At 36.0% G+C, this 14179-nt stretch overlaps 1 protein-coding gene across 2 annotated transcripts in view; it reads left to right on the top strand.

The window, feature by feature from the left end:
• LOC108965688 (excitatory amino acid transporter 1) overlaps positions 1-14179 on the top strand; it is a 39269-nt gene that overhangs the window by 24890 nt on the left and 200 nt on the right. Inside the window, exons 1-10 of one of the 2 annotated variants that reach the window (XM_018928267.1) lie at positions 5025-5219; positions 5420-5803; positions 6640-6735; positions 6805-6972; positions 7029-7071; positions 11435-11477; positions 11540-11723; positions 11818-11948; positions 12004-12433; positions 13977-14073. In XM_018928267.1, the coding sequence (XP_018783812.1) occupies positions 5622-5803; positions 6640-6735; positions 6805-6972; positions 7029-7071; positions 11435-11477; positions 11540-11723; positions 11818-11948; positions 12004-12433; positions 13977-14073 (1374 nt within the window). In that variant the 5' untranslated portion in view covers positions 5025-5219; positions 5420-5621. Of the gene's footprint in view, positions 1-5024; positions 5220-5419; positions 5804-6639; positions 6736-6804; positions 6973-7028; positions 7072-11434; positions 11478-11539; positions 11724-11817; positions 11949-12003; positions 12434-13976; positions 14074-14179 lie in introns of those variants that run through there. The other variant, XM_018928266.1, reaches the window with a different exon arrangement.

The raw sequence follows: 14179 nt of genomic DNA, 5'->3' as shown, positions 1-14179 counted from the left end.
TTCCTCCGAAAACGTAACAAAAATATCAGCATTCTTAGTACAAATAGGATTAAAACCACAAATATGATTATGTTTTTAAATTTCCCATTACTTATTATTTATTTTGTTCTTAAAACTCTTCTATTAGCTACAGAACATTTTATTAACTTTACACCTAAGACTTAATTAAGCAATAACTATACATTTTATATTTACATCAGCGAGCCGAAGGTCCTGGCAGCCAGTGCTCCTTTTTTCGTGGAAAAGTAATTGTATTATTGTTTCACGTTTTATAAATAAATAAATAAATAAATAATGTCAATTAACCTGTTAGCAAAGCGCTTGAGTGAAGTATATACTATAATCCGCTTTCATATTGATTATATACGTATGTATGAATGTACTACCGTATACAAATCTATTGTTCATACAAACAAATGTTTTAATGGTGTGAATATTATTTTAMACACTTTCCAATTAGTATCTATTAAAATAATTATTCAGCATTGCGTAGTACAATGCCATATGATCTCTGGTGCACCCTGTAGGAAAATTCGCGGAGCTCGCTTCTGTATCGATTACTTTACACTGGAGTTCAAAAAAAGTTTTTTTAAATTTCCCTGTAGAAATTATTATTTTTAATTATTTTTTTAATTGAACTCCATTAACTATTGCTGCCTGTCTCTGCTTGTTTCATATTAGCAAATAATTTTTTCTAGTGGAAAAAAGATCGCTGAACCAAATGGTATTATCGAAGAGAATAATTTATAGAGATAAAGTTTGAGAGCGGGGGGTTGTAGGTTAAATTGTTAAGAATATTCTTAATCTTATACTTAGTCCGCTATGAAAATATTATTAATACGAAAACAAACTTTTACACCGCAGCTGTAATACCCTTCACAGCTGAATTTCTAATAGCAACTATATTCAAAATTCGATGTTACCCACGGTTTTAAAGAAAACAAGACAGAGATTCAAATTTAATGAAGAACGTTTATTATCATCTGAAAGAACATTCTTTGGCATTTATTTTTTGAACATTAGCTCTTTCAAATGTTGGCCGTTGCTACGCTTCAGATGGTTCATACGTTGAGACCAATTTTCGATGACTCGTTCGGGCATTTCCACAAGTAACTGGCGAATGACACGCGCGATGTTTTGCTCCAAGGTCTGAATCGAAGCGGGATTGTTCGCAAAGACCATAGACTTTACATATCCCTACCGGAAAAAGTCTAAGGATATGATATCACGCGATTTTGGTGGCCAATCCACCGGTCTAAAACGTAAAATTATCTGATCACCGAAGTGTTCTCTCAATAAATCCATTGTTTAATAATAATATACCAATAATTAATGGGTCTCAGCAAGATGAAATGCCAAACAATACTGTACAAAGAGTACATGACAGCTAGACACGACACACGAGATCACGCGTCAAAAAAGGCTATTGAAAAAGGTAACTCTACTTAGATAAAAAGACCCCAATGAAAAGATGAAAACAGCCTGGAAAACTCGGCTATAACCGCGTTAGTGGTGTTTACCACAAAAAGTTTGTATGGCGGCTATATGTTATAGTAATCCGAACTAAACTATTTCTTAAAAGATTGTATCGTTGGCCCTGATTTGACTCGTTTAGTTTGTATGGCATTAAAGCATTCTTTTAGTAAATATGTTTAATAAAAGAGTCGACTTTACTTACTTTTTCTTTTATTAAGATTTTTGAATTATTTTTTCTTAGACGTGTTGACTAGCTGTGAGGTTGATATACTATGGATATTTGGTTATTTATTACGTATGTAAAAGGGCATATTAGCAAAGATAGAAAATTATATGAAATGATGTTCGACTCAACCAAATATTAAAACAACCGCAAACATATTAGTTAATTTTTTAGTACTTTGCAATTTACGCATTTCTACTGTTAACAAAACCGTAATTATTAATGCGTGTATGTATATACATATGTATGTATACGTATATATATAGAATCAGCTCATAAAGCTTTTGCTTTCATGTGTATGTATGTCACCTTCGAAAATCATATATTTATTACCCTCCTTTGATATTGATTTTCTACCGTCGAAGTACATACTCGATTGAAAAATCTTATCGCTGAAAAACAAAGTTCATAACCTGCTAACTTATTGTTGCGCTGCAAGCACTTGTGAGAAGACAAGCCCCTTATTCTTATTCATGCAAATAAACCATACACATGCACTATATGATATGATATTTATGCGTGCGTGTGTTAGTGTAAAAATAGTTTATGCATCTTTTTATGTTGTGTGTGCAATTTGGTGTGTCTCGTCTTTTGCAAAAATTAAAAATCACTTATGTAATATGTTTTCAGGGTCTGTTGATCAGCAAATATTGGCTGATTTGATTTTTAAAATAGTCTGAAAAAATCAGTGAGTTTACAACAGCGCGCCAGACGTTCTTCCTCTTCGCTGTTTGGCACTTATTCGAGATTCCAAGTGTAGGCATGTCCTTCTCCACCTGATCTTTCCAACGGAGTGGAAGCCTTCCTCTTCTTCTGCTTCCCCTAGCGGTCACTGTGTCGAGTACTTTCACAGCTGGAGTGTTTCCATCTATTGGGACGACATAACCTAGCCACCACAGCCGCTGTCTCTTAATTCGCTGAACTATGTCAACGTCGTCGCTTATATTGTACAGCTTATCGTTTCATCAACTGCGGTATTCGCCGTTGAGAACCCGCAAAGGACTATAAATCTTCCGGAGTACCTTTCTCTCGAAAACTCATTAGGCCAACTCATCAGATGTTGTCATCGTCCATGCCACTACACCATATAGCAGGACTAGGATGATGAGTGACTTGTAGAGTTTGGTCTTTATTCGTCGAGAGAGGACTTTACTTCACTCCGCTCATTTCGGAGTAGTACCTGTTTCGAGGCTGATGTTGTTGTTGGTGTTAATAGTGGTACCAAGATAGACGAAATTATCTAGGACTTTGAGGTTATGACTATCGACAGCGACATGAGAACCGATTAGCGAGTAAGACGGCTGTTGGTTTGATGACAGGAGATATTGTTCACAACTAGATTTACACGCTTTGCTTCCTTATCCAATCTGTGCACTCTCAAAGGAGATTTACATGCTCTGCAGCTCGTATTATTTTCTCGAGCAATAGATGGAAGAAGTCAGACGACAGGAGTCGAAGAAGTCCTTCCCGATCCTGACGGAGCTATTGATGTTGCTCAACGTCCTTACATAGCCGTATTAGCTATCAGAGATACCAAGTTCTGGTATAGCCACACTGATAAAGTCCAATCAGTTGGTTGACGGTGATCTTTGACCTTTCACACAATACGCTCGATAGAACCTTATACTAGTATGCGATGTTGAGGAGGCTTATCCTACAGTAGTTGGCGCAGTTAGCCCTTTTTGTGGATTGGGCAGAGCACAGTTAAATTGCAATCGTCGGGCCTGCTTTCGTTCGATCATATTCTATAAAGAAGCTTATGCATGCTCCTTATCGGTTCTACGACTCTATACATGAATAGCAAATATTTATTATTGCCTTCAAACTAGACTCCTTTTGAGTCAAGGCAAACATGTCAACTTGAACCAACTTTCCACACATTTATTATTAGTTACGGCTGCGATGGCATTCAGCGCCTTAAACGAATTTTGATTTTGTCAGTTTCGGCTCATTTTTGGAGCGCCATTTTTGGACAGTTTCGATGTCATTATTAGCGAAAACACTATCACCAGTAATGCGTTTGGTGAATGTAGGATCTTTAGTTTCATTGTCCAGCATCTCTTTTGCGATGTCTACTTCACGTCGGTTTTGCAAAAAGATTCAAGTATTTTGGTATGAGTCTATCTTTGACTCGCTTCATACCAAAACATTAACCAAAGTTTGTTGAGTCGTGGTATAAGGTAAGTTTTGATCTTTTATTAACTCTCTGATGCCAACACAATGATTTCCGAGCACTGCCTCTTTAACATTTTCGATGTTGTCTCTATAAACCGAGGTCGATGGACGACTCCCATGAGGCATGTTGTCGCTGCCTTTTGGACCACTAGTAAATGTTTCGTGCCATTCAAATACTTGTTTTCGTGATAAAGTGGAAACGGCAAAATACTTCTGTAACATTTTCCATTCCTTGAAAACATAATATTTGAAGCCAACTCGTTGTTCAAATTTTTTCATTGTAAAAATCGACAGACAAACTTTTCGTGTTGTAAAGAAAAAGTTGCCAATCACCCAATAATTGCTATATGGAGATTTAACTTACCCCGCACATAAAAGAAGATTATACAAAACTAAGAAAGAAACATACTAAATATTGTATTTGGTTTGCACGTGCATTTTATTTTGACCGTGAGAGTCAATAATATTAGTGTTTCATAGCTTCTCAAGTTTTCAATATAGTAGTTATAAAGAATACTCCGAGTTTTATTCAAGCTTCTACATATAATAGACTACCTCCTGCGAATAAAATCTAATTTTTCATGCTTCTTACATAGTTGAGTGTACTACTTACATATATGGTATACTTTAAATATTGTTAACCACTTTTTTCACTGATTTGATAGTATGCTCTCGTGAACATACCCTTGGAATATTTTTTATTATATTGTATGTGTATATTGTATTTTTTCTCATTAATATTCACCATAAGTCGTCATCTTCATCCGGTTTCAAAAAGCTGCTAGGGGTTACTTTTCACACAATAATTCCGACAGCTTTTGTCGCGAAACACAATGAACATACTCAACTAAAAATGTTGAAATATGAAATAAGTTTGCCTGTATGTGCTACTAAGTGTATATCGTGATACTTCCGATGATCAAACGCGCGATCGCTGACACCTGCTCGTGTCCCCATTTAACCGATTAACACACATTCGCAAAGCGATCGCATATAATTTGACGGCGCGCCCAAGCCATACGACTGTGTAGCGAGTAGCGTATATAAATTCTACATTCGTATTGGCGTAACAAGGGTGAAAAATCTGTATGTGTGTGCGTGTGTGTTGGGTGAATGCGATCACACGAATGTTTAGAACAGTTAATTGACGACAAAAAACAACGGTCAATCGTTAATATCCACTCACTAAAGCAATCCAACGTGCCAACGAGCTGCTGACAAACTACCACTTTGCATAAGTGGAAAATTTACTGCGTGCGATTATAGTCGAGTTCGGTCAGTCATTCGGTGAAGTAAACGAAATATTTTGTGTAACGGCGCACCAATGTTCCTTTGTGTTGAATATGTGAGTGCAGTTAATGTGGTGCTTGAGGCAGAGCCTTAAGGATAATAAATGCAATTTTTGTGAATGAAATATTTTTAAAGAATTTTATATAGAACGAAATAAACAAATAAAAAATTTAAAAAATATATTTAAATAATATTTAAAAAAAAATTTATACAAATTTCTTATATGAAAATTTTCGTTTTTTTTTTTACCTACAGTTTACAATTGCACATCGAAGGTGTTCATAACATTTTGTGTTTGTGTGCATGCGCGCGTGTACATGTGTGTGTGCTTTTGATCCTTGCGCACACCTGATAAGCAGTTTCTAGTCGAAAAAGCAACGCGGTTCTGCCAAATTTCACTTCCTTGTATAACGTTTTACTTATCAAAGTCACAAATAAACAGAAGAACCCATACAAAATGACGCGACCGAAGGAGGATTCGAAGTTCAAAGCATTCATGCGAGAGAACTCGCTTACCATGCTCACAGTAACTGGTGTGTTCCTTGGCGGTTTTGTGGGTTTCATCATCAAGAACAGCACAGGCGAGTGGACGAAGCGTGAGATTATGTACATATCCTTTCCCGGTGAACTTTTCTTGCGGTAAGTATTAGTAATATAAAAAAAATATCGTTAACTTCGGCTGCATCGAAGCTATAATACCCTTCACAAATAAAAAGTTTTTCATACAAGAACTTGATTTCGGTCGATTTAAAAAAAATCTTGTCGAACAAAAAAGTTTTCTATTCAAGAACTGGGTTTTGATCGATTAATTTGTATGGCAGCTATAACCAATAGTCGCCAGATATTAGTGATTTTGATAAACAAAAAGCTTGTGTGCAAAATTTCAAATCAATATCTCAAAAACTGAGTTACGAGTTCAAGTATATACAAATAGACAGTCCTGACGAAATAAACTTATCTTATCACGGTAATCTTGTATATATATCTTTTTTTGTCTTTAAGTCCATGTTAAACTTGTATAAACTCCATTTTTATTAGGTTAAGTCATAGTTTTGCTAAAGGTCTAATTTTTAGACTACCAGCTGAAAAGACGTACTTAAAGATTCAAGGAGTTTATTAGGATCTGGAAATATTAGTTCTTAAATCATCTCTTAGGACTTAGTGGTATTATTTAGCGACAACTAGCTAGCTAGCTAGTCAGCTAATTTTAGTTTAGAATTTAAGAAATGCACATCTGAAGTTCTGCCACTCAAAAACGTGCCATGAATCGTATACGTATATGCTATAGAGATCACATAAATGAGAAACTGAAAAAACCTTTTGGAAATTTAAATTTTCCATTTCATCAATCAACTTTTCTGTCATTACATATTTATGAGCCGAAACCTTAGTCTTTATCCATAATAGTTATAACAGATTATCCTAAGATTTTCTTAGACCTCCAACTAAAACAAATGTTCTACCATATTTTTTAGCATGCTGAAATGCTTAATTGTGCCATTATTGGTTTCATCCATAACGAGTGCCATTGGTGGACTCGATCTGAGTATGTCGGGGAAGATTGCTATACGGTGAGTAAGCACGAAATGCATGTAAACCCCTATACGATTTTCATATGTTTTAAAATATGTTCTTTATAGCGCCAACGCTTATTATTTTCTCACAACAATCTCTGCCGTCGTTTTGGGCATTTGTCTGGTAACAACAATACGACCTGGACAAGGTGCAAAAATTGTGGAAGTGCGCACTGAATCTGTGGATAAAGCATCGAAAGTTCTAACGCCCGATACGCTTATGGATTTAGTGCGGTAAGGGGTGATAAGAAGCGTGAGAGTATTTTTTGAATAATCATATTATTTTTCAGAAATATGTTTACGGATAATATCATCCAATCGACAATGTTTCAGGTAAGTAACTATATACATATGTATATATGTATATTTTAATACATCCGGTCGCTAAAAAGTCGAATGTATATATCTCTTGAGCCACCTGTAGTACAGCGCCAGTACTGACGGTGTGAAAATGGATGAAATCGCAGAATAATCCCGGTCACTCACTAAGCGCAGTAAATAAGTAACGAAACATGACAGAGACATTAAATTTTACACCCGAGATGGCATGAGAGATAGCTTTATGGGAGTAGGTGTAAAATTTGGATAATGGCAGTGGAACCGCCCACTTTTTGGTGGTCACATATCTCGGTACCCTACCGATTAATTTCGGCTAAATTTATTTATTTTTTTCATATTCCTATATGATATTGTGAAAATAGGCAAAATCGGGCTACAACCACGGCTACTTCTCATACAGCACAATTTTCAATTCCATTTGATTCTTTCACTTTCCAGCATACAAATGAATATAAAATTGATAGAAGGGATACAACATTGCACTAATGATTATTTTAAAGTACTCCACCTGATGCTGATTGTTCAAGCCCCTTTGTATTGAATATGTGGTCTCAGTGCTTATGATTGACTTTTGACCGAAAATATCGGTCAATGTGTGAGATATATAATTGAAATTCAGGATAATCCTTCTCTGATAATAATTTGTCTGTATGCCAAAAATGGATTGAGTCGTATCAAATCTTCCCTGAGCCCCCATATACGTAATATAAAGATTTGCAAACTTCCGGATTACGTTATATTACATATATCGGGCATTATTTGAGTTATCGCAATGAAAATGAGGGGGCGTGTTTTACTTATAACAGTATAGCCGATCCCCTTTATAACTAATATCAAGATTTTGGAACATGCTGTTGACTTTACTCGACATGATTGGTGCTGTATGTGAGGGTCCTTAATGAAACCCAAGGAACCCGATTTTAGCCTGGAACTTAGGCTAATACGTATAATGATTTTCGTTTTTTTGTCAAATCTTATACCGAATAGCCTCCGGTTAATGTTTTGCACTATCTGAGATGTAGCCGCGCCCAATATTTGAAAGAGATAGTCTTCAAACAATAAATGCCAAAGAATGTTCTTTCGAATGATAATAAACATTTCCCAATAAATTTAAAGTTTCTGTATTTTTTCTTTAAAAAAGTAGGGGACCTCAAAATGGATCAAATTCCGATCTTTTGTCTGACGTTTTGTACCTTAAGGTATTTCCCCAGCTTTGCTTCCTGCAGGTTGCAAGTAGAAAATGTTTGGCTGCACCCGTACATAGCCTTTCCGTACTTTTTAGTGATAATATGGTGGGATCGAGCAAATATGAGTGTTAAAAATTATATTGTAATATTATATGTAAAATACATTGTAATTAGGAAATAACACTTAATTAGCAATACTCTCTCATATTACACACTATGCGATAAAAGTATGTGCCACAAGCATAACTAAGTAACTCGTATATAATTCTGCCCCCATCAACTCAGCTAAATATATTACAAATAAAAAAAATATATATATACGAGCTAGTGGTACACAAATAACGGTATAATATTAGTGCACATGCGAATGGCGAATCTGCACTGCTATCAATTTATTTACAAATTATCCAATTTACGACCGCATGCTTAATTTAACCGAAGTTGATAGTTAGTGGAAGAATGTCGAAATTTTAAAAATAAAATACCAAACACGCACAAATAAATCAAATTGGAATTGCTTAGCAAGAATTGTGAAAAAGTTTACAATTATGTATGTGGAATAATACAAGTACTTACGTAATTTGAGTGTAAGCGCTCGAATGTTGTATTATATTGCCAAAGTTAAGATTGTCTAGCGATTGCCTTCACTTGTGAAATGTTGAGATAACTTTTAGATTTTGTAATTGTACTATAACTTGAGCACAAACAAATTTCAAGTGCTTTATACTTCTTAGAGATAATCAGTTATGAAATTAATTATTACGAATAGATCCATTTTTTCTGATACAAGGAGTTTTGAAGAGAAAATTGTAAATATTTTGATACAAATAACCTTCAAGTCTTATATCATTTCAAGGTCGCCTACTTCACTAAAGAAAAAAACAAAAATGGGCAATGTTTATTATTATTCGAAAGCATAGACTTTAGACTTTACACATCCCCATAGGAAAAAGTCTAAATGTGTGATATCACACGATCTTGGCGGCCAATCGACCGACGCAAAATGTGAAATTATCTGCTACCCGAAGTGTTTCCTCAATAAATCCAATGATCCATCATAGCAAACTTAATTACTCCGTTTAGGGTATAAAAAGAAGTAAAGAAATATGAATATTTTGGGATTACTTAGATTTAATGATTTCTCATCCGAATCACAGCTTTATTTTCCGAATTTTACTTTGTTCCATTCTTTCCTTTTACGTAAACCTTCACTATACCTTACTATTTCCGTCCGCAGAAGACAAAAAAATTCGCCATTATGCAAATGTTATATACATATTTACAAAAAAAGCTTCTACTCACCCTTTCACATGTAGATTTGATCTCATCATGTATTGTGATCCCATTTACATTTTTCACCCTATGAGTAGCTAGTGCTTAGTAGACTGCCTGTTGTGCTATTTATTTGTTCATATCGTATTACGAGTACAAATTGAATTACTTAATCAACATAATATCCAGCTGGCGCATGATCAGCTCTGATACAATAATGTAATTGGTTTGTGCTTTGTAGGCATCTCATCTCAATTTCCGAAACGGATATACTGGAGATTAGTGTGAGCAATAATAACAAAGGCAAAATGGTGTGGTCAGAAATCTATATATGTTGCGAATTTATTTAAAGTTAAAATAATTTTGAATAAAATACTGGCTACTCTTTCAAACTACAAAGAAGAAGAGCCAAAGAAGTGCCCGTAGTGCGTCGAGAATATTGCAGCCGCTAGTGCATCAATTGAGGAAGACTCAAAGCAGTCTCCCACACGTCTTTCTCAACCGTTCGACATCTCTGTAAAGTCGTTGTGGCGAATTTTGTGAAAATATCTTGGCCTACGTCGTTACAAGATCAAATTGACCCAAGAACTGAAATCGATTGACAACCAGAATCGTCGAATGTTCGTGAATTGATCTGAGCGACAATTTGACAATGATCCAGATTTTCATCGACGAGGTCCATTTCTGGTTGAATGGGTTCGTCAATAAGCAAAATATTCGCTATTGTTCAGTCCGCAATCCGTTAGTCACCATTGCGTTCCGGTTTACGGTTTGGTGCGGTTTATGGTCCGAAGACGTCATTGGCCGTACTTCTTCAGTAATGATCAAGACCGGCACGTTACGGTGAATGGGAATCGCTATCACTCAATGAGAACCGCATATTTTTGGCCCGAATTGGAAAATATGGACTTGAGCTTGCACAATATGTGGTTCCAACAGGACAGCACTATAAGCCACATATCAAATGTCACAATCAATTTCTTGAAAACAAAGTTTGGTGAATGTGTTATCTCACGAATTGGTCGCGCGGTCGTGCGATTTGACGCCGTTTGACTATTTCCTGTGGGGCTACGTCAAGTATATGGTCTATGTTGAGCTCCATACATAATGGTATCAAATGTACTTTCACATCAATAACGAATTTCATTGATATCCCAAACCGCTTTTGTAGCGCTCTTATTGAAAAACACTTTATTATATATAAGGTCACCATTTTGACGCTGACTATAATATATAACTGACAAATAAATCAGAATTGTTTTCGAGTAAGGCTCCTCAGAATGCTTAATCCAATTTCCATAGGCTTGTTTTGAGCCTCGACTGGAATGTCCTTCAGTGCCATAACGATTAACTTTTAATTGATTTAATGGAAGACGCGTTTCTCGAGACAGATTTTGAAAACAGGGAGCCAAGTCCGGCAAATACGGCGGCTGAACGATGAGTATCGTTCGGTGTTTAGCCAAAAAGCCAAAAATACGATCATTTACGAAGTAATGATACACCTAAATGCTTTAAAACGGCCAAATAATATACCGTATTGACCGTTTGACGCTTTGGAACGAATTTGTTTTGAACCATGCCACAGTAACCAGAGAAAATGATGAGCATACCTTTGACTTTGATTCGACTTTGACTCAGTTTATTCGATTTCGGCTAAATTTTGGAGCACCATTCGCTCGATCGTTAGACAGTTTCAACAATATCTTCATTAATCCACGCCTCGTCAACAGTAATGTTGTCTTTGATGAGTGTAGCGTTCTCGGCAACGTGACAAATATATTTTTTTCGATCTCTACTCGATGTCGTTTTTGCAATTTTATACTCGAAACATTAACCAAAATTTATGGAACACATAAAAAAGTTGACTATCATATTTTAACCCGCATTTTATTTTCCAGTATCGCACGGAAATTTTCGAAAACACGAGTATAAGTCCACCAGGTAAGTGATTGGTTATTAAAAATATGTTTGCATGAGACTTAAAATCACACAATTCTTTACAGTACCGATGGAGGAGTGGGACTTTAAATCAGCACAGCGTGAGGGCTCGAACGTACTTGGATTGGTTATGTTTAGTGTAATTTTGGGCACAACAATCGGTCGTATGCGTGAAAAAGGTCAATTGCTACAAGACTTTTTCACCTCACTAAGTGAAGCTATGATGACTATAACATCCTGGGTCATTTGGTAAGTTTGGCAAGAAGTTAGATGAAAGTTTCGTTAAAGAAACATATTTACATTGACAGTAAAAATATTTTTGATATTAACTTTTTTCTAATAGGATTTCACCGCTCGGTGTGGGTTTCCTTATAGCTGCCAAAATTATTGAAATGGACTCAATAGCAGCCACTATACAATCTTTGGGTTGGTACTTTATAACAGTAATGCTGGGTTTGTTCCTGCACGGCTTCGGTGAGTTAAAATTTCGTTCGGTTTCAATTATACTAAATCTATAATCCCTTTATAGGTACGATTGCTGTGATATTCTTCTTGGGAACTGGCACACTACCTTATCGTTACATTGCCAAATTGAGTCAAGTCTTAGCCACTGCTTTTGGTACGGGCTCCAGTTCGGCCACCATGCCACTTACCATTAAATGTCTTGACGGTATTGGTATCGATCCGCGTGTTACACGTTTTGTCATCCCCGTCGGCGCTACAATCAATATGGATGGTACGGCATTATATGAGGCCGTGGCTGCGCTTTTCATTGCGCAATATCGTGAGATGAGCTATTCTTTTGGCAATATTGTTGCGGTTAGTATTACGGCTACGGCCGCGTCGATAGGTGCCGCTGGTATACCACAAGCCGGTCTTGTAACTATGGTGATGGTGTTGGATACTGTGGGACTGGAGCCGAAGGATGTCTCGCTGATTATAGCTGTCGATTGGTTGCTGTAAGTTATCGTGTTTATAACTCAATCCTTCTTTTATGCAAACAGGCGGTATTTCGCTGGGTTATATAAGATTGGGTGAATTGAGGGAACAAATCACTTTATATTCCTTTTCTAAAGTAAACGTATATTAACCAGACCTTACAATATATGTATATGGCGCTCAGGAGTTTTTAATTTATGTTAAGTAAAGACAGTAGATTAATTTATGATATGAGAAGTACTCTTTGAAATAAACTCATATAATACGATGGCCTGCTCACAAATTTGTCGAGAGATTTATCCTTAGGATTTCATAAACAATTTTCCTAGCTTGTTCCACCCTAAAACCTTGAAATTTGATTAGAATGTTCCAAATAATATAATCTAGTTAGTGTTAAAACTAAACCTCGAGAATTAATATAGAATTATTCTCGGAAGAAGGTTGTAAACTGCATAAATATTTTATAGGCAGATTCTAATCTAAAACCCAAAAATTAATATGGAATCCTATGAAGAGGTAAACCCATATTTCCGTGGCCGACAGTTCCAAAAGCAAAACATATTCATCGACGGATCAAAGGGTGAAATCGGAACAGAAGCAGGTAGTAATTCATATCCGTATACAGAAAATAGATTTAAAGTAAATTACTAATATACAACTCAGTCTTTGAGTCTAGAGCTGCTCTAACCTGCAAGTTCTTGAACTTTATGGGCATAGCCAAGTGGCCTTAATTGGTTATCCGTAGCGCCAATATTAAGTCTCACTGCGTTAGGTTATGTAAGCAATAAATAAGTATACCCTGAGTAGATTAATATTTTATGGATACCTGACCATAAAGGAATAGAAGAAAAGAGGAAAGCAGACGAGTTAGCCCGATAGAGGACCAATTCGCCTAAGCTGCTATTCAGCTCTTTCAAGGGTTGATTGAAGTAATGGATCCCAGAGAGCACCTCAGGTCTAGGAAAGTTTGAAATACAGGGCATAAATCAAAGTTATTTTGGTGTAGTCTTGATGGTGGACAGACCAAAAAGCTCGTTCTTTTAGTCAAAAAGTAGCTTATTAACACTGTGATGGTCATCATCTACCCTCAAGATACTCTCAGAAAATGGAAATGTTGCTTCAGCGAAACGCAGAGCGCCGAGAATGATGAGACGCAGAAATATTCTCTATGCGAATGCCCAGAATTCAGCCGGATAAGACGAGGCATACTCCACGGGTCCCCATGCGCCAACCTAAGATACATTAGTCAGGTTAGGTGGAAAAAATAAGATGTTTTACCAAATCCACTGAGTTGGTGGATTTGGCTTCTTTTGGTTATCACCTGGGAGCCTAATGATCGCCTAAGTGCTGTCTGGGGCTCACGCACTTCCTCTTTTCAACCAACCACCAATCAACCGAGAGTTCAAGATTTTAGGAAAAACAATCAGTCTCTCTATAATAGTTTAGTATAATAAAAAAAAGAACTATGAAATAATTTCTAACTTCATCCTTTCATGTTATATTTTGAAAGGTTATGAATCTGTCCACTGCTCACTTTTGTTTATTTTTAATATCTTTACATAGGGATCGCTTCCGTACCACCATCAATGTCATGTGTGACGCCTTGGGCACCATTTTGGTTAATCATCTATCGAGAAACGATTTGCAAAGCGTCGATCGGGTAAGCCAAAATACCCAAAACATATAATATTAAAATAAAAATAAAAAATAAAAAAAATTTGTTAGAAAAAGTAATAAAATTATGAAATGAAACAAAAGTTAAAAAT

This window comes from Bactrocera latifrons, unplaced genomic scaffold (genome assembly GCF_001853355.1).
Source record: "Bactrocera latifrons isolate USDA-ARS-PBARC rearing strain unplaced genomic scaffold, ASM185335v1 scaffold_145, whole genome shotgun sequence".
Classification (NCBI taxonomy): domain Eukaryota; kingdom Metazoa; phylum Arthropoda; class Insecta; order Diptera; family Tephritidae; genus Bactrocera; species Bactrocera latifrons.
The sequence above is the reverse complement of the archived record's forward strand: the minus strand, read 5'-3'. Positions and strand labels throughout refer to the sequence as shown.